The 27,844-nt window shown below is 37.0% G+C and overlaps 2 protein-coding genes across 8 annotated transcripts in view; one reads left to right on the forward strand and one right to left on the reverse strand.

The window, feature by feature from the left end:
• LOC141918222 (uncharacterized) overlaps positions 1–1,548 on the reverse strand; it is a 45,298-nt gene extending 43,750 nt beyond the window's left edge. For 5 of the 6 annotated variants that reach the window (XM_074812416.1, XM_074812420.1, XM_074812418.1 and 2 more), the window contains exon 1: positions 1,478–1,548. In XM_074812416.1, the coding sequence (XP_074668517.1) occupies positions 1,478–1,487 (10 nt within the window). In that variant the 5' untranslated portion in view covers positions 1,488–1,548. The remainder of the gene's footprint in view (positions 1–1,477) is intronic. The other variant, XM_074812419.1, reaches the window with a different exon arrangement.
• An 8,478-nt stretch (positions 1,549–10,026) lies between these two features.
• ANXA1 (annexin A1) lies at positions 10,027–27,733 on the forward strand. 2 transcript variants are annotated; one of them, XM_074812976.1, is made up of 13 exons: positions 10,027–10,161; positions 14,101–14,177; positions 16,340–16,433; positions 17,232–17,326; positions 18,879–18,992; positions 19,584–19,674; positions 20,674–20,753; positions 21,634–21,690; positions 23,032–23,125; positions 23,748–23,843; positions 24,916–24,974; positions 25,873–25,995; positions 27,393–27,733. In XM_074812976.1, the coding sequence occupies exons 2-13, from the start codon at positions 14,112–14,114 to the stop codon at positions 27,450–27,452; spliced, it is 1,029 nt and encodes a 342-aa protein (XP_074669077.1). In that variant the 5' UTR covers positions 10,027–10,161; positions 14,101–14,111; the 3' UTR covers positions 27,453–27,733. The 2 variants fall into 2 exon arrangements, with proteins under 2 accessions (XP_074669077.1, XP_074669076.1); XM_074812975.1 differs by lacking the exon at positions 10,027–10,161 and adding an exon at positions 12,956–12,974.
• The last annotated feature ends 111 nt before the right edge of the window (positions 27,734–27,844 follow it).

Genomic DNA, 27,844 nt, shown 5'->3' on the forward strand with positions numbered 1-27,844 from the left:
GCTTTGTATAATTGTTCGTTTGTTCTTTAATTACACACCCTTGAAAAATACTCAGAATCTGGCCTTCTGCTTTCACTTATCTAAACCCCTAAACACATATGCAATAAAAGTCTCAAGCTAAAAATGACTGTAGATGCTGAATATTTTAATTTTTGAGGCCCAACCTTGGTTACCTGCTAGACCCCAAATATGGCCACCTCAGCCTGTGTATCAAAAAAAATGAAGTTTGAACACTCACAGTAGTATCTTGTAAGAGATCTTCTACATAAAAAAAAATATTTTAAGAGTACAGGTGCAATTTAAGAACAATTTTAAGATGTCACAGTTGGGATAGATGTTATCTCTGTGGAAAATTTAGTAGGAAACCCACAAAATTTGGCAATATAAAACTTTTGTCCTTTTGTTGTGGTATTATGTTCTCTCCTTTGAGGCCTAATCCTTTGTTATTTGCCTTGCAAATGATTATTTTCAGCAAACAGGAGTTAAGATTTCAGGGAAGAAATAAGCAGCAGGGACAGGAGAATTTCAGCAAAGGTCTAAGCTTTCCAAAAAATATTCCTACATAAAATACATCATAGAAAAGAAAGTAGGACTACCTACTTAAGCCATTTTTTATTACTTATATAATATCTTGTTAAATGTCCTTTTAGTTAACATGGTTTTTGCTTAAATTAAATGTTGCTTAAAAACCCCTCCCTCCCCTTAAATTTAAGTTCATTGCTTCTTGTCCTACAACCAAATTGAAGACTTTTGAAGACTTCTGAACTTGTTCTTCTGAGAAAGAACTTAAAGTTTCTTACATTACTAGACCATCAAACCCACTTTTCAGTCTTTCACCAGAAGCCACTTTCATTAGCACTTTGATCATTCTCTTTCTTGTTCATTTTCTAACATTTTATTTCTTGAAATGACATGCCTAAAGGGAGACACAGTATGTAAACATGAGCACACATGGTCACTTGCTGTGGCTGAAATAATACTCAATATCATCTTGAGCTGTGAAAACTCAATCCTGTTTTTCTGAAAATTCACAAAATATTTGTAAATCCCAGGGCAGCTTTACTTAGAAGGCTTTAATTTATCACACTTTTCTAAACGTTTATGAAGACATGTACACAATTTTCCAACTAGTCACTAGTATTTATGTCTTCCTAGGTTAGCAAGACGGCTTTTGAAAAATGATTAGCTATATCCAAAATTATACTTATTCACTTGAGGATCTTTCTGCCATGTAAACAGCTTAGCTCTTTTAGTATGTCCTTCATACCAGTGGATTCTTTTTTTCCTCGACTTTTATTTACAGCTGAGAAGCTTAAAAATAGATAGTTATCCTCTTCACACTTTTCACTCAGCTAGTTTAATATAATAGTGGCCTGGCTCCACTTTTCCACGCTCAGCAACTGTGTGCCATAATAAAACATACATGAACAATATTTTTTTTTTTTTGCTAATTAAATATTATGTGCTAAAAAATTACCTTCATCCATTGTAATCGGTCTGTTTCTCAGGGTCAGTGTTTCTACAGAGGTGGGAGTTAACTTCTGGTATTTTCTGACAGCCTCCCACACTGTGTACATAAATATTTAATCTGTAAAAATGCAAGAGTTTCACTAGGCAACAAGATAACTGCAGAAAGTAAATTGGGAGATAGTGATCAGGTTTCTTCTCACTGTTTCCTGTGGCTAGCAGTGTCTGTTTTGCCAGTAAAACAAAACTTTCTAGATGAAACTCAAAGCTGTAGAAGACTTAACTATAGCTGAAAAAGATACAGGCTGATGTTATATACCTGAAAGAACAACTACTTGCTATATTAGAAAGGTTTCATTATAATATTTTACAATTGTCCACACTTCCTCGTTTCAGCTGAAAGAATGTGAAATATGATACTCGTTACACTTCCAGTAGTGGTGAAACTGGTAAAGATCTAAGAGGCTTTTTATGCAATTTCAGCCCTAAATTGACATAAACAGAGTTACCAAATTCTTCAAGATGGAACTGTTACTACATTAGAGCAATGTTTGCCCTGCTTTGGAGGATTGCTTCATGGAAGTGTGTTGCTCTCTCCGTTTGCTAATTAAAGGTAAAAAGCCACATTTATCATTGCCAATACCATTATGCTGAGACTGCCCTCAGCTAATGAGACAGGCAGGTTGTTTTGAACAGTAGGTCAAATATTCTGTTCTCTTCGAGGAACTCCAGGCACACAACTTGTGATATATTCCTATATTACTATGAATAACACAGCAGCAGGAACTGGGAGAAGCAAGTACTACTCAGCAATTGCAAAAGCAAATACAGAATAAACTGTTCACAGGCTGGTGTGATCCAGTTTATGCAGGCGAGACCAGTGGCTCAGGATTTTTCCTTCACTGCTGTTATTCTGCACCCCACCCTTATGTTACAAAGGATTAAAAACAGGAGCTAGCCATTAGATTGTGGTCCAAAAGGAAGGCTTTTGGTATCACTAACTCAACAAGCAGTTTCACTGTGTGTTTGTAGGAAGCAGCTTCACTGGCAATCTTCTTCCAAATAATCCACAACTAATGAATTTGTATGACTAGTTTCTCTAGTGTTCTATTTTGAATATGTGATATTTTTAATATCTTCACTGGGCTGTGAAGAATATAACATGATATGGGACCTAGATAAGAGGTTTCTCTGAAAGAGCACTTTCTTTATTTAAAAATAACTTTTTTGTGATTTTCTTTTTATGAAAAACAAAAATACAAAGGTGTGGTTTTGGTTTTTTTCCCCCCTCTTTTTCCTCTTTCTACAGAGGGAAAAAAAGAAAGAATGGAAAAGGAGAAAAAACAAGAGAAAAACAACCATCTGAACAACTGAGGGTATTTGATTTTAAAAAATTGCAACCTCATAAAAATAAAACTATTTTTGACAGATTATGTTTCCAAGGTTTTTTTTACAGGAATAAAATGATATCTGACATAGAATTAGGACTACAGCTACTTCTAAAAAGAGGAAACTGGCAAAGAAGAAAAAGACTTGGCTCCAAGTTATATTTAACTATGGTACTTTATGTTTCTACTTCTGTTTTTTAATACACTGCAATGTTTTTTGCTTTACTTAATATTTTAAGGGGTGTGTAGTAGCCCTAGTCCTGAACTAGAACCTGACTGGGCTAGCTATTAAACAAACACAGCAAAACAGATTGGCTGTGCTACAGGATCACTCCTTTCAGTACTTTTGTTCTGGCTGGTGTTCTTAGTAGGCTTATGTTAGGAAGAATCTTTACCTGACAAACCTGCTTTACATTTTTGCTTAAAACACCCTTCAAAAAAATCCCTTTAGTAGTTAATTACACTATATGTCTTTTTCTTAAACCACCATTGTCTTGTGTCTTACTATTCCATTCTTGCCTCTGGTATTTTGGTATCAATAAAATTTCATGCATAAATATGAGAAAGTAAATTTATAGGGCTGGGAATCTCATGTTCCTCTTTGTATATTCCCAATAACTTTTATTTTCTTGAAAACCTTGTAGCAGCTTCAGGGATAAATAATTTAGTGTAGTATAGAATTGGGCCACATTTGAAATGTCACATCTGCACCTTTTCCCTTTGAGGAAACTCAGATGCAAATCAGGCTCTGAGTTATGTACCTTTAGGCAGTCCTATAATGGGACAAATTATAACAAATACAAACATGCCTTGAAGTTTCTTCTCTGATATAGAAAGAAGCTTAAACCATTTAAAATTTCTCATGAATAACTATGACTTGCACCATGTCATCCATTGTGCTCTATGTGGTGGTATTTCTTCCCACGCAGCAACAGCCTTGAAGCAATCCAGTCTAGAGTAAAACAAAACCACAGAAACAGGAGTTTTCTGGGTTTTTAGCTGGAAACACAACAAACGATGCTGTTCAACATCTGAATACAGAAGTCTGTAACCAATCTCTTGGATACAAGTTCCTTTGCTGAAAGTCGACAAGTTTATATTTAAATTGAGGAGAAAACACATAAAATGGAGGAGGCCAGAAAAAGTATGTATTCAGATGGAGTGCTGCAGTTTAGATTGTTCTCTATCTGTACCTTGTTTTTGTGAAGGTTTGAGAGAAAAGCACGTGAAGAGCTTCATTTTGTTTGAGGTGAAGTCATTCTAATGTTCCATAGCAGGAAATCACTTTTGCAGTCACTGACTATGAATTAGTTCTGTCTGTTCTGCACAGAAATTTCACTCCTAATTTTGGCAGGTAAACTACTCAGTGAAATAGTAACATGCAATCTGTCTTGGAAAACTTTTCCTAACCACAACAATCCCCCATTAATAATAGGAACAGTTAGGGTCAGGTATTACAAGAGAAAAAGGAATGTCTAGTTTCCTCAAATTTTTCTGACTCTTCTTATCACACCCTGAATGTAGACTATGACCAAACATAATTTATTATTATGTTATTCCTTATTCTGTGTGGTAGTAGGAGCCAAGCCAGGGCTATGCCACTCTGAACAGGTCTTAGCTTGACTGAAGTGATTCTGAAGCTTCAGAATATGATACTCGCTTCTCATTGTAACTAGGGAGTAAGATATGCTTTATTGTTTTAATCTGGATGTTTACTGTCAATAGAATCACTCCCTGGTATTCATTTCAACATACAGAAACAACCAAAACAGCACCGTTTGCTAAGGAGATATTTGGAAATGTTTAATACATTTATTTTCTTTAAAGGAAAAAGAGAACCCAGAAATGGCAGTAGGTGTAAAGTTACTTTGGAGAATCAAATCAATTTCAGAACAGCTAATAAGCTTTAACACCTGATAGATAAATTATCCTACACATTGCAACACCACAGGTAGTTCCTCTGCTCATTAGCATTTTGCTAGTTGGTGTTGTCTCATTTCTTTGAAGTTACAATGACATAATTTTGCAACAGGGTTCAGTCTCTTTTGAGATACAGAGGCTGCTTATCCTGCTTCTTGGTCTCACTGGAAGACACTGCCCAGTTCCACTCCTAGGATCAGTTGTGACATGCCACCAGCTCTCCTGTTCTGTTTTTTTTGTTGTTTTCACAAGACTTTTCTCCATTAACAGCACTGAGCTTTCCACAGCAGTCATACATTGTTCAGTTTTTTAAAGTAAAGCTCTGTCATTTGTGTTTCCTTCTCTTGTATGACACTCTCTGATTAGCATTATAGACTGTACAGGACAGTAAAAAGCTTATGTGTTCCCACTTCTTTGTCTTGTCCCTTTAGTACTTCCCAATGCATGGGTACTGAGTTATACATTCCCCAGTGATTTACTATTTTTGTCACAACTTCATCATCATGCAGGTCTATTTAGCTCTACTGCGATATGGAGGAGGATTTGTGTAATCAGGGTTTCCAAGGTTTTTTTTCTTGGAGGGTTCCTAGAAGGTCCATATTTTCCTTATATAAATTACTTTGGCACACAATCATAGCAGAGTCAGGGCTTATGCCTGGAAGGCAGTCTGACAAGCTGAAAAAGCTTTCAGAAGTGTTTCTCAATCTGCACCCCTAAAACGAATTCCCAGTTCCATTAAAATGAGTGACAAAACTTACGCTCATTTAAGCTGATTGGGACTTCTGGTTCCTAAAAATCTTGACATGACTTCACACACAGCTATTCTGCCTGTTCCTGGTACAGCATGGGCTATTTTTATTTCTTCATGTAAGGGGCAGTTCACTAACATTTTGTGTCTTCTGGATAGCTAATCTTGGTTCACCATGAGATTCAGAAAATCCCTTTATACTTCTAGAAATATCTGGAGCTACAGAAAGGTATTTACTGTAACTAAGTGAAGTGTAGGTATTAGAGCTAATTATACAAGCAGGTGTATGTTTGATTAAACCATGGAGGTTCTGTTGCCAGAGGATCAATGCCAATTCAGTATTTCATGAGGCACTAACAAAATATTGGCTAACCCATAATGAAAGACAGAGGTGAATGATAAATATTTTGTGCAGTGCAAAACCAAATACAATTAATCCCAGTTAGAAAATTCCTCAAAAATATTTATTAACTATTTTGAATCAGAATCAAGGCACAAATGGATACTTTCCTTATTTGCAAGCTTGCAAAGAGGTCCGTAGCTGAAACATGATCTGAATGGGAAATAACACATTAATGAATATAAAACCTTTAACAGAGAACCCATAAGAGAGAGGTATTACACAGTTTTGATTATGTGTCTCATGAATTCCTTCTTTGTTTTTTTTTTTTTTTTTTTTCTTTCTTTAAGAATGAAACTAAAAAGTTCTGTGTCCAGATTTGAAGCTCTATGCCACCCAGCCCTTGGTATAGGATCACAGGGATACCCATGATCACAAGCTGACTCCAGATGGACCTATCATGCATATTAGGGGCAAATGAATAGATAGCATAGCTAATTTCACTGACATTGAAATTTAATCTTTTGTAATGTCAAAGGAAGAGATGAAGGTATGAGAAGGCACTGTACAGTATGTGGAGTATGCAGAAAAGATATTTTTCTCAGTAATATAACTGAGACATGCTGCCTAAAACAGGAATTTGTACAGGAATTGATGTAAATCAAGATGTTAGTGGAAGAAGTACTGGCTTTGCTCTGGAATGTCTTGTCCTTCAGTGGGACTGCTCTAACTCATACAGCTGTGACATTACATGCTCTTAGACCTATATCACCTATATCACTGTCTCTATTACTTGAAATCTGAGTACAGCTGGTTATCCTGCAGGTCCTGGCTGTCTAAGGAAATAGAGTAATGTGTTTCTCCTCAGTTTTGTAGGATGTGGATAAAAGCTACTGAAGATAAATGAAGTCACAATGTGCAAAAGATGAGAGAGACAGATTCAAGGTAGCTCTGGTTTGCTATCAGCTGGCTCAAAATGGTTGACTGTCCTGGTTAGAAATAAACAAGCAGAGCTCTGTTTTATGACTTAATGTCAGACTTAGTACACTTAGGAACTCCTGCAGGATAATGCTATTTCATAACAATGCAATTCGTTAGCATTAATTTCCACTTAATGTTTATCTCATAGGTAATCTGAAGGTCACTTGTAAAATGGGGTTCTTTGGCTGAGTGTGGGTACAACGGTCCTCTCCCACATACCCCCAAACTTAAGTTTCTTTAAGGCATCCCAGGCAGAACAAACACAGAGCTACCATAGAGAGGGCATCAGCCTTAAAATAAGTGTAAGGGCTGCTGATCTTTCTCCCAACCTCCAATAAAACTCCTGACTTATTTTGCTGTTGTCTTGTGTAGGGCAAATTGCTTGGGGAAATTCCATCTGCCCACTCAAGCTGTTATCACAAGCCTCAAGAGAAATATTTGGCAAGGCCAAATCTGGCAGTTTACTGAAAGGGACTATTTTTCTTTTCTATTTTTACTGAATATTTCCATTTCTCTGAGGAGCACCTGTATTCCACACTATGTTGACCGTTGTATCAGAATAGTGTTACTAGCAGTATCTGAGAGATGTCACATTGTATAAAAGAAAAATCTTTATTTTTGTCTCATTTATACTAAGATAACAGCTGCATGATTTGCCACTTCTGAATAAACAATACCAGGTCAATAATAAACAATACACAAACTGTTCCAACTTTATGAAACAAATGATGGAGTTACAGCTGAAAACTTAACAATAAACACTAAAGCTCCCTCCAATTAAATTGCATCTTTTAAATGTAAGCATTTTGTACAATAAAGCTCTGTAGCTCAGATGGTGACTCACTCCAGCTTCAGGAAGAGAGAAGATGGTGAGTCATCTCCCCGCCCATTAAGAAAGAGGAAAAGCAAATGCAGACAGCTCCTGCAATGAGTTGTAGCACAATGCTGTCATGTCAGATCACTCTGAAAGCAGAAACACAGGTCTGAAAGACAATACAATTTAAAAAAAAAGTTGAAAAACGACTATGATGAAAATAGGATAATAGTCCGATTATTGAGAAAGAGTATTAAAAAAAAGAGTCAACGTGGAAGAGTGTCTTACTAAACACTTGTAACACACTGATTCATACCCTTATAGGCCTGCAATAAATGCTGCTGTACTATTTTCTTTACTGAGAAAACACGAAAAGCTTATAAAGATGGTCTGAGCATGTGTAACACAGCTTTCTAGGTTATTTCAGTACTTCAAAAGACTCAGCTAGGTGCACTAGGTATATGCGCAGATTTCCAGCTTTTCAGTATAAAAAGACTGTAATTAGCCATGCTCATTAAAAGACAAGGGAAACAGTTACGGAAAAAGAGTGTAAACAGAGGTTTTGGCCAACATCTGACACCAGTGAAATAAGACTGGTAGTGTTGTACTGACATGGGCTGGAGTAATCTGAACTTCACACATTATAATTAAATAACCACACCCAAATACAACCTGGCACCTAGCCTACAATATCACTGTCAGCTGGTAGGCCCCTTCAATTATTCAGCTTTCTGAAAATATCTGAAATACCTTTGTCAAATAACATGGGAAATGTGAAGGAAAAAAGGAAAGAATAACGTGTGGGGAAAATGTCTGTCAAGGAGTTGGGGGAGCTGGGGGCTGCCCGGGGGCCAAGACTGTGGGGTAGGGTCCCTGTCAGGGTTGGCAAGAAAAGGCCTGGCAGCCCCTCCTGTCCCACCACCCCAGTCAGGATCAAGAGAGCTGGGAGGCACTGATAGCAGACCCAGCTCCAGGCATCCGGCACCTCCCTGGGATGGAGAAGGGGGTGAGATGGAACAGGTTGGGCCCAGCCCAGCTTCAACAGCCAGCTCCATTCAGCTGCAAGGCAGTTGCATTGTGGCTTAGGTGGGGGGCAAGTGCTGGGGCTGTAGCTGAAGGCTGGGGTGGCCTGGCCACTGCCTCCCACAGCACTAGTGGGGCTCTCTCCTTGGCCAGGTGGGATGGGGACCCCTTGACTGTGCTGATACTAAGCTTACCCCCAGCACCCACAACCAAGCCCTGTTGGGAGGGCTGCATTTAGGGCCCAAACAGTTTCTACAGAGCTTTTTTAAGCAGAGGAAGGCATAAGCAATGCTGGATCATGTATGCAATGATGCGCTACATTTGAGAAATTTGTGAGTGTCCACTCTAACACTATCCAGCAGTTTGTTCCCCTTCCTCCTCACTTTATTAATTACTATACTTGGGTTTCAAGGGCAGACTGAATTTCATGTATGTTCATGAGAGGCAGGTCAGACATACTTCCTCATTCTGGAGGTACCAGTGTGTTGCAGCAGGTCCAGGTCAGCAGAAATCGGGATGACAGTCAGCTGGGAGACCAATCTGCTAGTTGCAAATGCTTCTGGTTCATTCTGGTTCAGGAAGTGGTATTTCTTCACAGGGCATCATGTACCAGGCCAATCTGAGATGATGCTGATAGGTTGCATGGTGCTGTGCTGGACATGCTCTGGAAAATGTGTTTGGCTGGCTTAGTGAGGAAGTGCTTGCAGAAAACCTCTTTAGCAGGCTGGCAAACTTCCTCATCTTGTGCAAACCATTCTCACTTTGAACTTTACAGTTTAATCTGAATGTTTCAACCTCTTTCTAACTATGTAGGTGCCAGTTATTGCCTTTTTATTAAGCCTGCCAGTTTCCAGGTGTTTATTTAAAAAAAAAAAAAAAAAAAAAAGATATCAATATTAAGTTTTAGATATGTCTTATTCCTGAACCGTTTCTGCCACAGACTCATGTGCAGAAGAAGCAGAGCTAATAGCCATCAGAGCTCAGTGAAGCGTGGAAGCCACATTGACTCTTCTCCACTCTTTTTTCTCTCAAAGTTTGACTGAGCAAAGATGTATCTTAATATATTCACTTTGAAGTGGTATCAGATATGTCAAAATGTGAAGGAAGTAACTCAGGTTTAATTTTTTTAACATTTTAATCTTATGATCCCAAAAGATTTATGGCAATTTACTACAGTGAGGGATGTGGCCGTGGCAGGGGAGGAGAACTACCACAGCACACTCATTCGTTGTCTTTTCCGTTCTGAAATCTGCTCTTGCTTTCTCCAGCACATAGTTTTGCAGTGACTTTTTTGTGTGGTTCTGTGTTTTGGACAGCACCCAGATTTAGCTGCTGCAAAGACCAGATGGTTGTTGGGGCTGTGGAAACACTGTGGTTGCTAGGTGGGGTCTCTCGTGCGGTGCTATAAAAGCATTGAGAATCCGCTTCTCTCTTACTCCTGACTGTGCCGCCCTGAAAAGTAGTATTTGTGAGGAAGAAGGTAGGTTTTTGTAGTTCTCTGCTGCTCTCTGTAGACCTGACAAACTAAGAATTGTACTCTAAATTTGTCAATCGACCTGGTGCAATATTCTGTGGGTTGGAGTTGCTGGCAAGAAAAGATGGGTGTGGGCAGGAGAAATTGTTTAAGTTTTGAAATGTTTCCTGTACACAGAAGGGCTTGGACAGTCGCTGCTTTTATTTAATGCTTGTAAGGAATTGAAAAAAATCCCTTAAAAATTAAAAGCAAGCTTATTGGGAGTTCACTGTTTCCTACGCTTTCTCTTTGCCTTTGTAATAGGCTGCTGTAGAAATCTGCAGTAGAACTGGAGTTCCTGGAAGACTAATGTGTTTTGTATGGAAACTTAAAGAAACAGCTGTTGTTACTTCAACAACAGTTTGCTGCTTTAGAACTGTAGAGGGGGTCTTTGCTCATGCAAGTGATGGAAATAAGGCAATCTTTTCCAGACATAAAGCAAAACTGTGGGTTTGTGACTAAGCACTTAGTCAAAGCCAGATAAATAAGGACTGAATAATCTGGAGTTTGTTCTGCTAAAACTTTCCACTGAATTTTCCAAGGATGAGATTGTTTTTCTCTCTGATGTTTTCATTCATATTCAGTAGGTTTCCCAGTGTAAAATAAATTATTTTGTCAGATCCGCTGCCTGTTTTTCTGATAAGGTGGAAGGGCCTTAATTTACATCAAGATCCTGGTAACTAGCACTAGACAGTAACCAGAGATGTTATATCTGATATATTTCATGATATGGTTAAATAAGCAAGGAAAAATGATGTGGTTTGACACAGACTGTAGTGTGAAAGTTTAGTTTGTGTCTTTAAATATTTTTTATTTAAAGTATATTATATTTAAAGTATATAAAGTATATTTAAAGTATATATTTAAAATAAATAAATATTGAGTATTTTCTCAAAACTTTAAAAAACGTGCATATGTCTGGTTCAGGGGTGCATCTTCTGGGAACTGGGAGCCAGCCAGAAAGCAATATTGCAGTAATTCTTATGAAGCAACAGTTAGGGCTTTCAGTCTGTATCTCTGTTTGATTTTTTCATTCCAGTTGCAATGTTGATCATTCCAATTGGGAATTATAAAATGTATAAAAATAGTAGTATATTTCAAACTGAGAACTTTTAAGTTCATCTACGGACATCTATTTTAAGTTCATCTAGGGTCATCTATGCATTCCAGATTGGGAAGTGAGACACATGGCCTGGACAATATATTATTAAACAGAATAAATCTCAAATAGGTGTTTGATATGGAGTAAGCAGAAAGAAGTGTCACTCTTTTCTACAGTACCTTCAGTTTGCACCACTCTGTAGGTACCTATATTTTTTCCTCTCTCTGTTCATAGACTTTGTCCTGAGCTCAAAAGTAGAGGAAAATATATGGCAGAAAGCCATCAGTTCTTCCAGTCCTTTTCATGCTAAATTAAAATAATATTTTGACTGAATTTATCCCTCCTGGATCTAGGTATTGTTTACAGGAGCTGTTTGCATTTTAGAGTGGTGTGAGTTAAAGCATTGAGAAAGGTCTCGACTCTGTCAGGGCTGGCTGTCTTCCTAGATTCCAGTCTTCTTTTTTCTTATTAGCCATAGTTTTCTATAAAGCAGGCAGACAATTTTATAAGTAAGGTGCTTCCTTAACTTTCTGAGCCAATTTAAGCAGCGTAAGGTCTTTAGCCCCTCTCAACAGCCATTGACTACTTTGAATTTTGTTAAAATGGCACTATTTGTTTACTAGGTGGAAATAGGTGGATTTACATGCCAAAGTGTCTGTATTTGAAAAGGAAGAAAAAAAAGTTTTTAAGGCGCGGGATTCTTTTACTGTATCTGTAATTTAAATTAGAATAGACATAAAGGTTTAGAGATTTAATAAACCAAATTTAGCATAGGCTAGCAGCCTTCTGCTCTAGTTAGTCATCCTCAAATGCAGAAAAACCTTTAGAGTTGGGTGTGAGGTGTGGGGTGAGGACAGGCAGAAGAAATGATGTTAGCAGTTTTCCTTGGAGCTAGCCAACACTCCCTGCAAAGTGTTACTGTATCAATGAAAAAGCAGTTTTTGTTCCCCCTCTTCTCAGATCTGATGCTGTGAGATTGACTGTTGGTTCTTAGTTTCAAACGATTATACACTCTGTGAACCTATTTAGTTGATAGACATATCCATACATGTCACTGTCGGTGAATGGAGACTTCAAAATGTCTTCATCCTGCTGCATATAGCCTTTATGCGTGCTGTTATAAAATGCAGCAGAACTTTAGATACTATAGCACTTTATCTGGCCTTATATACTTCTTCTGTCAATACAAGAAGGGTACACGAGTCACTATAATAGCTTGATAAAATACTGCTTTTAATAGCAACATAAGTATGCATTTCTGATCCTCAATAAATGACACATGCATAAAAGTTGTTCCTTAAAATTTACACAATATTCTGACCATTATTTACCCAGATGACGGCTGCTTTAAGTAACACACAGATTTGGAGTCAGTTTCAGTTTTTCTAGCCGAACAGGCAGAGCGCAATTTTGTGCTCTTGCACAGAAGCAAGAGTTTTCTGGGGAAGGGGGAGTGTAAGAGGCTCCCGCCTTGGGCAGGGAAGGGTGGAGCTGAGCTGGAGGGCTGGAGACGGGCCGTGGGAGGTAGTTTTTGCTTTTTTGTCAGCTGAACGGGGAAGTAAATTTTACAGTTTTGCTATGAGGGAAAGAAGCAGCTAGGCTGCAGCTGCACTGCTTGGTCTTAGATGCGTGTGACTTTAAATGACTGCTCTTTGCCCTTCCTATGGGACACAAGGACGTAAGTAAGGCAAGTGAATTTGCAGCATAAACAACATCATTTTTTATACTCATGTATATGATTTGTACCCCAAGACTGCAGATAGCATCTTGTCGCTTCAAAGACACTGGTTTACCTAGCAATATTATCTTTAGTTTACTGTTTATATGTATGCTTTAAAACCAAGCCTTCCCTAGAGTTTGCTATGGTAGTGTGTTTAAAAAAAAAAAAAAATCTATTTTGAGCACACCAAAAATACTTTATTTGATAAAACATTATTTGTCTCTGTTCCCTCACTGTTTGTATTAGCAAACAGAATATTCCTCACACAAAAGTTGTTATAAAGCAACCCATTCATTATTTTTGGGTGCTCAGTGTCAAATCACATCACCATTGCTCTTTTTTCCTCTTCTGCATGGTATCTTATGGAAAAGCTGGACTGATTTTCATTTTGAGTGATAAAAAGGAAAAATTACTTTTTCTCCCTTCTTAAATGGGTAATGCTCTTTTGTAGAAATTTGAGGAAATATGTAAGAAATATGGAACAATGTAGCTGAAACTGTGGGATTTTACTCATCTTCCTTAGGAAAGAGCTAGTCAAAGAAATTACATGAGAGTGTATTTAACAAGTATATTTCACAATCTTTAGTCTTAACATCACACACAAGAGCTCCAACCTTGGTAAATGATCAGACAAGAATACTTTTTTACCACTGAATTTGAGCAGATTCAAATATTCAGTAACCTAAATGACATAGCTGATACCTTAAGTAATGGGGAAAGACAGACTTTAATTTGTTTCTGGTAACTTCCCTTTGTAAGTCAATGCTAATGCTTAGGTATTGCCGTAGTAAATAAGTAAATAGTCCAACTACTTTACTGTTCTATTTCTAATTAAAACTTCTGCAACCAGCTAAGGGTGTAGGGTGAGCATGAAGTTGTGGAGTACTGCGTCACCTGCCAGACATAAAATTTACCTGCTTCCTGTAGCACAGGCCAATTACTGCTTGGGAAACTAACCCCTGCATATCATAGTGCAAGAGAAAGGATTTTGAGAATGGGAAACCTTGACTTGCACTGGTGCAAAATGAAAAATGGTTTGTAACTTGATGAAAAACAGTTCGTAACTTGATGCATCTTTTCCCAGAAACTGTCAACATGGCCATGGTGTCAGAATTTCTGAAACAGGCATGGTTCATGGAAAATCAGGAGCAGGAATGCATTGTAAGTATTATCACCTTTTGAGAGCATCATGCTTATTTTCAAGTACTTTTAGAAGTGATTTAAAGGCATAGGCCACCAAAAGTCTTTTATATAGTCAAAGGGAGGAAAAACAATGGCAAAACTCCAGCAGATTGGAACTGGAACACAATTTTATTGCAGCATATAATTAATTTAATAACCTAGTAAGGCTGCTATCAGATGAAAAATTACTCTTATTTGCACATATCAGTCTAGTTATCAATTCCTAGGCAGAGCTAGTTACTGTAATGAAATTGTAATTCCAGTGGCCAATCACTGATTCACTCAAATTGTCCTCTTTAAGGTAGGAAGCTGATGCACAGGTGTGTGAATGTGTAGGAACATGTTTAGATGATGTACATGAGAAAAATGACTCTTGGGATGAGGTACAGGAAGGCATGAGTTGGAGCCCAGGAATGTAAAGGAGGAACTGAAGTCACTAGTGTTTGTCCTAGTCATATGTCATGCTTACAGTGGAAAGAGTCATGGTGTTTAATAAAACATCTCAGACGATCAGTACTGATACTGATTAGAAGGGAGGCTTCTGGTGAGATGTCAAGAGTTACTACACTAGGAAGATGTGGACAATCTGTGATAAAGAAATTGATTAAGATACTGAAATGACTGTTAGCAAAGGTAAAGCTGTATATTGTGATGTCCCAGGAGGTCCTGAAAGAACTTTCATGTTTCAAATTACTGAACATAAGGGGGAAATTTCAATAAATAAAGTTTTCTGCTCTAGACCTTTGTGGATTTTCTAATTTTGACTCCACGACATAAATCTTTGCCTCCCCCATCCTATCCCTTTTGCACTCCCAGGGTCCTGAGTTATTCTGATTGTCATGGTTACAGACAGTTTTTTATTGCTAGCAGATAAGTTTGTCATGGAAACCAGATACAAAGACTAACCTGTTGTGCCTGGGAAACAGACAGCGAACTAGTTCCATTCCTCTGTTGGTTTATCACAGAAGTCCCAGTGATATTTTCAAAAGTGTGCAAGACACTGCCTTAAATATCCCTCTGCTCTCTTGCAAGTCCTAGTGATATAACTGTGTAGGGATTTGAATGTTCAATTATCAGACATCTTGAAGTGCACAAAAAATCAATACAGAACGCTGTATGTAAAACATGTATCCATAAGACCTTGCCATTTCTCTTGTGCTATTTAACTTTAGTTGCAAAGGATTTAAAAAAAATTGAAATAGTGAGTTGTTGAAATAGAAAGGATATAGGTGATTCTGAAAAAGTTTAGCTATACTACTGTGTTTGGGTTTTTTTAATAAAAAAATATCTCACCATGTATCATACCAGTGGAAATTTTATATATAAATTTCATCCAAGAATCTTAGGGCATTTTATAGTTTCTGTAAATGAAGTAGATATTGGTTAGGTAGTGCTGTTGGGTTATAAACCCTACCAGTAACTTGATTTGTCATGTTGTTGATTTAGGGCAAGCCACATAATCTGTCACATAGTGGAATTCGTCATCCCTAGTTATTCCCAGAGCTCTTTAGACATTGACAAGGGAGTGCCCATCTAGGAGTGGATTCACCAAAGGCAGCCAGTAGATAATGCCTGTGAAGAAAGTGTGGTTACGTCTCAAGTTTCAAAGAAGTTGTGTAACAGTTCTCCACTTCCTGGTAGGATTAGGCTTGAACTCTCCAAGATCTTGCATGCAAGAAGTGCTTGTAGCCTTAGATATGAGTTAGCTGAGAAGTCACTTAATGTGATGTACAGCCCATTTGCATAAGATGCGCAAAGAAATTAGTAGCACTTTACTGACAGTACCTGTAGGATTTAATTATGGTTTTAGAATCTTTAAACTTTGGACATAATTGCCTAATATGACAGTTCAGAAGTGTTTTCCTGTGTAATCCAATTTACTCTGAGAAGTAGACCTTCAGGTACCTAAAACAATATATGAAGTACTTTCTGTTTAATATAAGAAGTGTGAAAGGAATACATCCAATGCATATCCATTACTGATTCTGTTTAGTGCTCTGTAGTTACAAAACTGTGTATGGTCCTTGATAATCCTATAATAGGCAATCCCAAATACATGGTTTATTTAGGCATCTAAAACTGTTGCTTTGCAAAAATATTCTTTGGAATGAGCAATTTATTATTTTTCTTCCCCTCTGCAGAAAAGTTCTAAAGGTGGCCCTGGAGTACAGTCATACCCTAACTTCGATCCATCAGCTGATGTTGTTGCTTTGGACAAAGCTATTACTGTAAAGGGTAGGAGGAGTAAATATTTAACCTGCTACATTAGGACTCTTCCTTAGGGAATTCTGAGAATAGCACTGAATAAAATATCAGAGTGAGAGTCAATGTCAAGCAGGAGAGGTGACTCTGCCTTTAAGAGTTTGGCAATACATTAAATTATGCCACTTGGTAAAGAATCTCAACTCTTTGATATCCTGATGTTGTGTTATAATTTCAGACCTTAATATTACATTACAGTTTTTGAATATGTTGAAGGAAGGGTTGTAAAAATTTAATTTCTAGAGAATAAAAAAATATTATAACCTACCATACTAATACTTTTTGATTTGATTTCCATAAAATCCCACGAAAAGGCAGTGAATATGCTGATAATGTAATGTATGCTTCTCTTGCGCTTCTCTCCTTTAATGAAGTTGACATTTGGCACTTTGCCTGTACTTTGAAACCTTTTTCAATTTGATTTACTGAGATTAAATGACTATGATTTTTTTTCTTTTTTTTTTTTTTTTTTTTTTTACTTATTCTGTACTGTAAATTCTGCACTCATAAGACTTTAAGACTTCCTGTATGAAATGGTAAAACATGGGTTTCTATGTTCTATGGGAATCTATTTATTTGTTTTTTTCACTACATCACTAGTAAGGCAGTAGATGATTACAAGTTTTCATCTGGTTAAGCTTCGGTGTGTCAAAAAATCAAAATATGGCATAAAGTAAATAATCAAAAAAATAAATTATTTGGCTAAATGATGTACTAGAGACTGCTATATTTCCAAATATAGTAGACATTTTGTTGTTTGGTGACTCATAGGTGTGGATGAAGCCACCATCATTGACATCTTGACTAAAAGAACAAATGCTCAACGTCAGCAGATCAAAGCTGCCTATCAGCAGGCTAAAGGAAAGGTAAAGTATATTCAAGACAAGCTTAAATTTACACCCAGAATATCAGTGTGGCTCCTGGCTCAGATGGTACATACAGCTTTAGTTTCACAGAACAAAAAGTTAGAGTCTTCTGCCTTCTGTACTTTGTGAAAACCATTACAGAATGATAATACTCTGCAACTACATTGCCAGTGCTGAGGCTTTGAATATGGTGGCCACTATTTTGAAATAAGAAAAATTTTGAAGTTCTGACTTTCCAGGTGTTTGAATGTGCTAGACATCCTTTAAATCACTAAATCAATGGGAATGCAGAGATAGCACTACCACCTGGGAGACAGTCTGCTGAAAGGGTGGGATGGAAAAGGGGACGTTGAGGCATCTCCAAATATTTAAGTCCAGATAGAATACTAAATAGGATACGATAGGTATGGGTATACAGGGTGCAATGTTCTACCTCTTGAGTGGTAGAACTGCTAGTCCCTGGAACTGAGAAGCTTGGAAATTTCTGCATGTTTCTGGAAAAACAAATTTTCTCAAGTTGAACCTGTAACTCTAAATTGAAATTACAATTACACAGTTGGCATACCAGAGTTACTGAGCATTTTCTCCTTGGAAAATGATTCCTTTGAGTGTACCTTTTAAAGGCCAACTTAGAAAAAAAGCCTAATATCTCATTTTAGCCTAGATTACCTGTTTTTTTTCAGGAAACCTTACCTGTGGTTTTCACAGCCGTCTCCCCCCTCAGAGGAAGCTTCAGCCTTGCAATTATATTTTTTAAAGACCTAAATTAAACTATAATTTCAAAGACATGGGGAGACTAATGCTGTTAGATTATTAGATACACTGGTTCCTGGCACACCACCATAAGCAGAACAGAAATAACTGTGGATGCAGTGCTTGCTTCTGAAATAATCTCATTGGTTTAGGTATCCTGACAAAGCAAGTTGACCTTCTCACTCTTACAGCCACAATCTGGACACATACTTGGTGGAGAAGAGGGCTGTAACTTTTAATGTAACAAAATAGAGCACTGACCATTTCCAGATAGGAGGCAGACTAAATCAGATTTTTTTTTTTTTTTAGCTTAAATTTAGGTCAAATTAGAATATAGCCCAAATCTTAACTTCAGGACTTGAATTTTTGTGTAGGGTGATGTTACACTGTGTCCACAGAGTTTTCACTGCAAATTCTATATCCTCTATGCAATATATGGATGAATTAAAATGTTATCCAGATAAGAAACTCAGTCATAATCATAACAGTAATATAGTATTACCTCTGTTAAAAAACAAGAAGCCTATTTTGAGTCTTCTTCTGATACTGTAAATGGGTGAATATGGCTGAACTTCAATGTGTGAAAGCACTCCTGAATACTTAATCAAAAGCCCTGACACTTTGATTAACATAAAGGTGTCAAATTAAAAATTTCAAGTAGGGCTTCATAATTCTTTCTAGTAGCTAAAGGAATGATGTAGACTAAGATTCATGAGAGACCAGACTAATTTTTGGACTGTAGCTGAACAGCAGCTTTTTACCGTTTACTGGCTTAGTGTATTTCTTATTCCTGTCACAGAGTCTGCAAGAAGCCTTGAAAAAAGTTCTGAAAAGCCACCTGGAAGATGTTGTTGTGGCTCTGCTTAAAACTCCAGCTCAGTTTGATGCTGAAGAATTAAGAGCCTCTATGAAAGTAAGGCAAACACTTCTGAGGAAAACTTTCCTAGAGGGCATAAATAATTATCAGGGCCTGTATATGACATTGGACTTGGATTTCAAAGCTTGTGTATTGTCTTCATTTTAACCCCATTTTGTAAAATAAATCTGTACTGGTAATCTAGGTTCTGAGAAGAAGACCCAAAAATCTCTGCTGAATTTCAGGGTTGGAGGAGATTCTATTATTAACTCTTTCTGCCTTCTGAAAACTAGTTGCTGCTGTAGTGGTAGAAAGCCATAGTGTTTACATACGTGTTTACATAAGAGAAAAAAAAAAAGGAAGGGGGTATTTTTCTTCATAAATTTTACTTGCCTATGTTTTATGTGCATCTCTTGGCCCCTTTAGCACTTCTTTTGGATAGCAGTGATATAAAATGTGATAAAAAATTAATTCCAAAAAAGCAGAAATAGCAATACTGTATGGAAGCACAATGCTTTTCATATTTCTTTCTTGTTCTGCATGGAGTCTTCACAGCCAAGTCCATGATTTTAATCTTATTTCTGTTCTTCTAAATTTTAAGTTTGCTGTATCAAATAACATTTCTAAAAATTCAATCCCTTTTATCAGGGGCTTGGAACTGATGAAGATACCTTAATTGAGATTCTGGCCTCGAGAAACAACAGAGAGATCAGAGAAGCCAGCAGATACTACAAAGAAGGTAATTGAGAGCAAGAAAGAAGTATTAATCATATAACTCTGTAGCAGACACATTAGAGTCAGCGCCCCACTTCTCAGTATAAGAAGCTGACATTGTAGGAAGCAAGTGAAGCTTCACGTAAGATTGAAAGAGTTGCAGGGGAGGGAGGTCATACTGACTTTTTCTGATCTACATAGATCCCAATACAGAGGAAAAGGCACATCATGACCACCAGAACTGTGGATGTCTCATGGAATTGGCCATGCATTTAGATGCTTTCTAGGATGCAAGCAAAACCCAGCTGCTTTTCTTCTCTTGTTATTAAGCCATAGGTGACTTCTTAAGATCTCACTAGGTTTGGAAAAAAAGTTTATTGAGTTAGCAATACAGAAAACATTAGCAGTAGGAGCAACCAGTGAACTAAAGGGGAAAAATCTTCAAAGAGATAACTAAAACATAATGGGGCAATCTTATATATGTTGAGTTTACTGCAGTCAATCAGTGTTGTCTAATTAAATAATTTTTTTCTGAGATTATTTACAAACATTTCCAAGATATTTCCATTCAAATAGTCTCAGTTAGCCCAAATTAATAGTTTGATTTTTTTGCAAGAGTTCTGTGAGTGAGTTCAGTGCCGATAAGAACAACCAGAAACAAGAGTGAAAGACAAATGGCTCAAAAACAGTTTCAAGATTCTTTTGTACTTCACAAGCAAGAACTCAAGACAACGCCACCCACAGGACCTTGGAGAAGGACTTTTTCAGCAAATTTGGGATTTAGTCTCCAATTTCACAGCACATCTCAGGGAATAGAGGACATGTTACAAACACACCCCTTCTCTTGAAGCTAAATGAGAGAAAGTAAGAAAACAGCAGTTCTAGTGGGCATTTTAAAGTGGGAAATTAGGAAAAGTCTGAAAAAATCATAGAATCATGGAATAGTTTGGGTTGGAAGGGATATTTAAAGATCATCTAGTCAATCTAGTTGATTAAATATGAATCCTTATTCTTTTGATTTTAGTGCTGAAGAGAGATCTGACACAAGACATTATCTCTGACACATCTGGAGACTTTCAGAAGGCTTTGGTGGCTCTAGCCAAGGTATACTGTGCTTAAGCATCTTGAATGACATTACCCATTATAAAAAATTAATGTTGTCAAGACTATTTTAGAGAAAGACATACAATAAATAAGGATTTAGGTGGTATCTATTTCCTTGCATGATTTTTTACTTATCTATTTTAGACCATATGAAACTGTTCTTAAACAAGCTATAATGAGATTTGATCTCAAATCCATTTTAAAAGATGTTTACTATTTTTCATCAGTTACACTTTTAAGATTTTTTCTTATGGTAACTCTCTGTAAACATATGAAAAAACAACAGACATAATGTCATGTCGATGGATTAGAAATGGAAAGAGAAAACAAGTTTACAATTGTAGAAATAAACCTTTTGCTTGATGTTAAGCTATGTTTGTAGTAGTTTGATAATGGGACAGGCACAGGGAGCTAACAAGTGGACAAAATGTTTTGTGAATTTATGTTAAAAAGCAGATGACTTTTAACACTGGAGCTGCCCAGTAAAAAGACCCTTTCAAAATGCATAAATATTTGGTTCCATGATTGCTGAGTACATGTATATGATGCTTGTACATGCACACAGGATTATTTTTTGATACGTCCATGTGAATGGGTTTGATTTTCAGTTTTTGGTTTCAAATCAACTTGAAAGGAGTCTATGGAATGGTCATCAGGGAGAAAATCACAGCTTCTAAGCCTGTAATTTCACACTAAAAAAAATACTTCCTGTAGATTTTAATGTAGGACTTCAGAAATAGGTTGCTGATGACCTCAGAAGTGTGAGCTCTGGCTGATTACAAATACAACAGCTTTGGTAGGGCAGAACTCTAAAATGCTGTGTTTTCGTGAACTGAACAATTGTGAGTACCAGTGACTTTTTTTTTATTTATTTATGTAGGCTGACCGAAGTGAGGATTCTCATGTGAATGATGAGCTTGCTGACAATGATGCCAGGGTAAGATCATACTTGGTACTCCGCAGAGCTTCATCTGATTTACCTGAGATTACAAAATCTGGCTGTGAATGTTCTACCTGAATCTTGTGCATTGCAGACCTAACAGAAATGCGTATGTTATGTAACAATCTTTTCTGAGGGGATACTATTTTAAAATGTACACGTAAACTTTTTTATCTGAAGGAAATTAAATCTTCACCCTAATATCTAGCTTCAGAAACATTTCTGCAAGACCTCTTCTAGTTCATGTAAAGCGTGCAGACCATATGAAGTAGACGAACATTTACAGAAATTAGACACAATCTTCCTTCTGTTTATAACACAGTTCTTGAATTGAAGAACAAGGGTGTACTTGTGTATGTGCAGAACTAGGTACCATACGTTGACCAGTGTGAACTCTGCAGTGTGTTAGCTATAGCTATTGCTTTCAAGATTGTTGGGTAAACCTCACAGTTATTTTCTGAATAATTCTAAAATAAACAACTGATCTTCCTCTCATTTCTTCCACCATTAGTGTGACTGTTTTTGTTAAAATCTTGGTAAACCTTAGCAGTCTTTCCTGAGTCTTACATCACTGTTACTATTCAAATGTAGATTGGCTTTAAATTGATTTTTTAAAAATCCAACCATGAAAAGCCCATTGAGCAATACTGCTTTTATTCCTGCTACATAATGAGTTTAGTTTTGTTCTCAGCCCTAGATATGGAAGGTTAGTAAATTAATACTCTTAGTTCAAAAGTTCAATACTATTTCTCTTGGTGCAGAGAGAGTGTTGTTAAATCTTTGCTGCTGTGTGGAGGTCTTTCATTACTACTTCTAGAGAGGTTTAAGGAGTGAGGAAAATGAAGGAGTCTGATTTGGTTCTTAGTTTTTATTAAAGTCATTCCTGGAAAGAAAAGGAGTACTTGGTGAGTAGGCTTCTCCTTCACATTTATCCATTTAATATTAGAGATAATGTTGTTTGTCTGCAGAAAGCCTACCAGTCCTAAACTCCCATGCAGACTGTAAACATATCATGATATATAAAAAATATCATGATTCAAATATGTAATATACCCAGAAGGACTAGATGGTGATTGTAAAATGTCTGAAAACATATTTTCTAGCTGCATAGTGTTCTCTAGGTACTGTTATGGCATAAATGAAGTATGAAGTATTACTTGATAGAGCTAGAGTTACTCTGAGGTTGTGTAGAGTTTTGTTATGGATTGTGTCAAGGGCTAGAGTTCATTACCGTCAAGCAATGGCCTACCTTTGCCTGGCAGCTTCAGAAGTACAGTATTTCTGTTTGAGTTTTATTATACTGATGTTAACTTTATTACTTTCTTTTCTTTATGACAGGCCTTGTATGAAGCAGGAGAGAAAAGGAAAGGAACAGATATTAATGTGTTTGTTACAGTTCTTACTGCGAGAAGCTACCCACATCTCCGAAGGGGTATGTTGGATGAAACTTTGTGGTTCGCTGAAATGGTATTTTGAACATGGCCTGCTCATGAACTTAGAGAAGATGTAGATTATCAAATGAGACTCTGACTGCTATAGAAGTCTCTGTAGTTGGACACATGCTTGCTGACTAATAGTGCAGTTGCAGCTTGGCTATTCTTTCCATATGAGTGATGAGCAGTATCAAACAAGTTGTTAACAAAACTATTACCATGAAATCTCACATGGCCAGTGATCACAAGGCCAAGGGCTCCGTGTGACAGGGGTTCTCAATGCTCCCCAACATGGTCTTGCTCCTCAGCCAGTTTTCCCTGAGTAGAGAGGTATCATCTAATGTCACAGGCTCCAGTGGAGTCACTGGACCACCTCTATCCCTACCAATGGGAACATGAACCCTACCATCCTAATAAAGTCCCATTTCTGATGCTGATTCCACCAGTCCATGCAGTAACACTGCTCTTTACACTGTGCTGGCTGAAGAAAATGAGAAAGATGGCCTACAGTTAATCATCTGTGCGCACTGCAGCAGCAGTGAGGGAAGAATAAGTGAGAGGCAGTGCAGGGGAGAATACTATATTTTCATCACAATTCACTGAGTTTTCTTCCCTATTTAGTCTTTCAGAAGTACACCAAATACAGCAAGCATGACATGAACAAGGTACTGGATTTGGAGCTGAAAGGTGATATTGAGAACTGCCTGACAGCCCTTGGTAAGTTTTTCAGTAGATTGTAATTACTATATATGTACTGATGGTATGAAAACCTACCTTTTACTTCTGTCATACTTGCTCTGATAGGAAACCATTCTGGGCTTCCTTTGCTTCATTGAGAAACTTGCTAAAGGTTTGGAAAATGTATTCCAACGTAGTGATTTAACTGAGTTATTTGAAGTTCGTTAAAGTTGATAAATGACTAAAGTTAAAGAATGATGAAATGCCTCTCCTGATATGTAGAGAGGTCTTTTAAGGAGAACAGGTGTGTTACCAACATAAGAAGACTTTTACAGGAAGTCAATATGCCAAAAAGAGCTGTCAGAACAGGCACAATTTGTTTCAAAAATCCAATAGTTTTAAACCTGTCTTCAAAAAAACCAAACCAAACTCACTCTTCTCTAAATTTTGTTTTTCAAAGACATTTATAATATATGATTATTAAAAATATAACAAATTTCCTTCTGCAGTTTTGTTCTTAAAAGGTTTGTGATAAAGTGTATATTAAGACCCTTAACATTACTGTTCCTCATGAACAATAAGGTGAGTCAGTAACTCACTTAAATCATTCTTAGTGGACCAGGGATGGAATCAGGAGCCAGACACCCATTTTGTTCTCAGCTTTTGTATCACAGTCAAGTGTTTTTTGGATAAAAAAATAAGTCCCATCAGATCCCTATTAATATCCGAAGTGGAGGGCAAGTAGTTAGTATAACTTGGTTTACAAAACATCAGATCATAACCTTCGACTCTTCTGTAGAAGACACAAATGCTTTCACATTTTTTTCTTGGGAACTGAAACATCTTTCTTAATTTTGTGGCAGTAAACTAGGGAGTGCAGTCTTGTCTTTACAGAAACTATTCTCTCCTGACTGAACTGCTTTCTGAATAGACAGGAAAGAAACTGCTATACCTCCCATATTTTGAAGACAGGTAACAAAGAAGTAGATACATAAGATCTGCTGGTAGAAACATTGAGACTGCTTTTAAAGTGTTTTCTTTCCAGACTTTTGCCTTTTGTTACTTGTTACATGTATAACAGATGTGACCTTATCTCATTGTTTCATTACAGTGAAGTGTGCCACAAGCAAGCCAGCTTTCTTTGCTGAAAAACTCCACTTGGCGATGAAGGTAACCTAAAGAAAGAACTTCTCTTTGTAAACATGGGATGCTTTGTAAGCTGAAAAATAGCAAGCTAGCTAGAGCTAAGACGTTTGTGTGATAAAAAAGGAGTGCAGAAGGAAATTCAGTATATTTCTCTCCTTCTTTTGAAACATCTAAGTGCCTTTCCATAGGAGGAAGCTGCCTGTTTGCTATAGTGTGTTCAGGAAGGCGTCTGTCCATCCACACATATATCTGTTACTGTAGACAATGACAAAAAGCTAACTGGAGCTTTTCTTATTTATGAGACCACAAAAATATTAGTGAAAATTAAATAAGAAAGTAATTACAGATCTGGACAAGAACTTTGTAGAAGCTTAATCTTTGACAAGATATCCATGAGCCTTCTGGTAAATTTGATACCTGAGTTCAGTGAGGCAGCTGGAGAACCTGAAACCGTCTAGTATGCAGGTATTTTCATAACTCCTGTGACTTGGAAAATGGAGTGAAATATTATGAAAACACAGTTCATTGCACTATTAAAAAAATAATAAAAAAAGGCAGTGAAGTCTAAGTTGTCTCTGATGTCTAGCAAGCACAGTGAGGGATGTGCCTCTTTTTAGGAAACAGCTAAAAGGAATGGTATGAAAAAACCAGCAGAGGTGGAGGCAGCTTATCAGAAGTGAATTATGGTCATAGGGAACAGAAAGGAAACATGAGAGGACTGCCTCATGAGAGATGTTAAAGGATGTGGACTCTGTTCACCCACAAAGAAGTCTGATGATATAACACACAGAACCTTGATTTAAGATGTTTCAATGACATAAGTAGCCTCTTTTTTTCTTTTTTTCCCTTTCTTTTATTTTATTTTTTTCTCTTTTCTCTTTTTTCTCTTTTCTCTTTTTTCTCTTTTCTCTTTTCTTGACAGGGATTTGGGACACAGCACAAAGAGCTCATCAGAATCATGGTTTCGCGCCATGAAGTGGATATGAATGAGATTAAAGGCTATTACAAGAAGCTGTATGGCATTTCTCTCCGCCAAGCCATTATGGTAGGTTTCCTCTCAGATGACGTATGAAATGCAGAACAACCAAATGATTTTGGAAGTCCAGTAAGGGTTTGTTAACTCTTCTGCTCCTCAGACACCCGTTCATCCTGAGTAACTCATTGTAGCTAACTCATGTTCACAATGATCCACCTGCTGGTAGAACTAATTAATTTTCTGGGGCAATGTTTTTGTCATAAAAACTATAGCAATTTGTTAGTAGTGGTACGTGTCTCAGGTTATCATCTTACAGTAGAAGCCAAGAACTGAATGGAGACTGCAGTATCCCCAGGTTCCTGCACTTGGGCAGACATAAGGTGCATTGGCAGAAGAGTGGAGATGATTACACTGACAGCTCTATGGGAGATATTTGATGCAACTGGCTATTAGTTTTTAACATTTGAGGTACTCCTGAAAATACGTTGTTAACTTGACATTTATTTGGCCTGCTTTCCAGGTACCTTAAGTAAATGAGTTAAACTAAAAAAAAATCTTCTTAAAGGGGACAGACTGCCAAATGTATTTTCCAGAAAATTTAAACCAGTGAGGGACTTGAAGAAAGCTAAACTTGCAAAGCAGCTTTGTGGAGGCTAGTAGACAACACTAAAAAAAAAAAAATTTCTTGATTGGATAGAAATATACATCCTACACGTATCAAAAATGCCCTTTTGATTTTTATCGGTGTCTGATACTTTTTCAGTTAGGTGCCAAAGATCACTTTTATTCTTCCCTCATGAGTGTGTGATATCCGTAATTTGGTATGTAATTACATCACCTCATCATGTTCCAAAGTGATGATTGCATCCAAATGGTTTGAGGTGTAACTTGGCTACACTAAACAATTCATATGTCTCTGCAGTCATTTCAAATTTAGAAAACATAGTGTGTAATAATTACACTGCATACTTAATGCATATTATTCATTTTTTCCAAGCTGAATAAGTGATCCTATGGTGAATAAATAACACTGTACTATTAGCCTGTGTTTGAGACAATCCTAGATACAATGTGTATGGTGTTTCAGTATTAATGGACATTGAACATCACTGGTCAAGGAGGCATTTTCATGTTATCTAGAGAAGAAAAGCTTATGTTCCTGGGTGGATAGAAATCTTCTGTGCTTCTCTTCTTTATTTATTCCATGAGATTTCCCAGGACTTTTTACTGGCCTGTCTACCTCTGCTCCACTCTGGAAACGCATGTGTTTATTTCTAGGTCGCATGAATAACTTCAGTGAGGGTACTCAGTTCAAGCTCAGTCTGTAACTAACACATATGTGTTACCAAGTGATTATTTAGGTGAAGTGCTGATGTTTGGTACATGTATATTGAATGGCTACTGAAATTTATTTCATTTGAGACCATTATTCTAACAGTTGTGGGTTTTTGTGCTTAAATTGACAGGATGAACTCAAAGGGGATTATGAAAACATCCTGGTGGCTTTATGTGGAAGTGATAACTAAGTTTCATGTTCCTGCAATGAACTCAAGCCCTTTTGCTGAAGGTCTTTATATTGCCTCAGCTGTCTATATAAAATACAGGCTTCACACAGTGAGGTTTCTCTGGAATGGTACTTAGTCCATATACGTTATGTCCAAAACCGATAGGCTGGAATGACATTAATATCTCTTGTTGCTATTATTTATCCAAAGAATGCCCCCAAGTTTCTATTTGCTTGATTAATTATGAAAAAGGTAAAGTTTTCATCTATGCTAAACAAATAAACTTTTAAAAAGAAAACTAACCCATGTGGAACTTTGTATGTCCTTTGTTGCTTTTCTGCATTTAATTTCAAGTTGTCTGCATACAGTGCATGAGAGAAAAATCAGTAAATAAATAATCAAAAAGTAATGAG

The sequence above is a fragment of the Strix aluco genome, chromosome Z (genome assembly GCF_031877795.1).
Source record: "Strix aluco isolate bStrAlu1 chromosome Z, bStrAlu1.hap1, whole genome shotgun sequence".
NCBI lineage: Eukaryota > Metazoa > Chordata > Aves > Strigiformes > Strigidae > Strix > Strix aluco.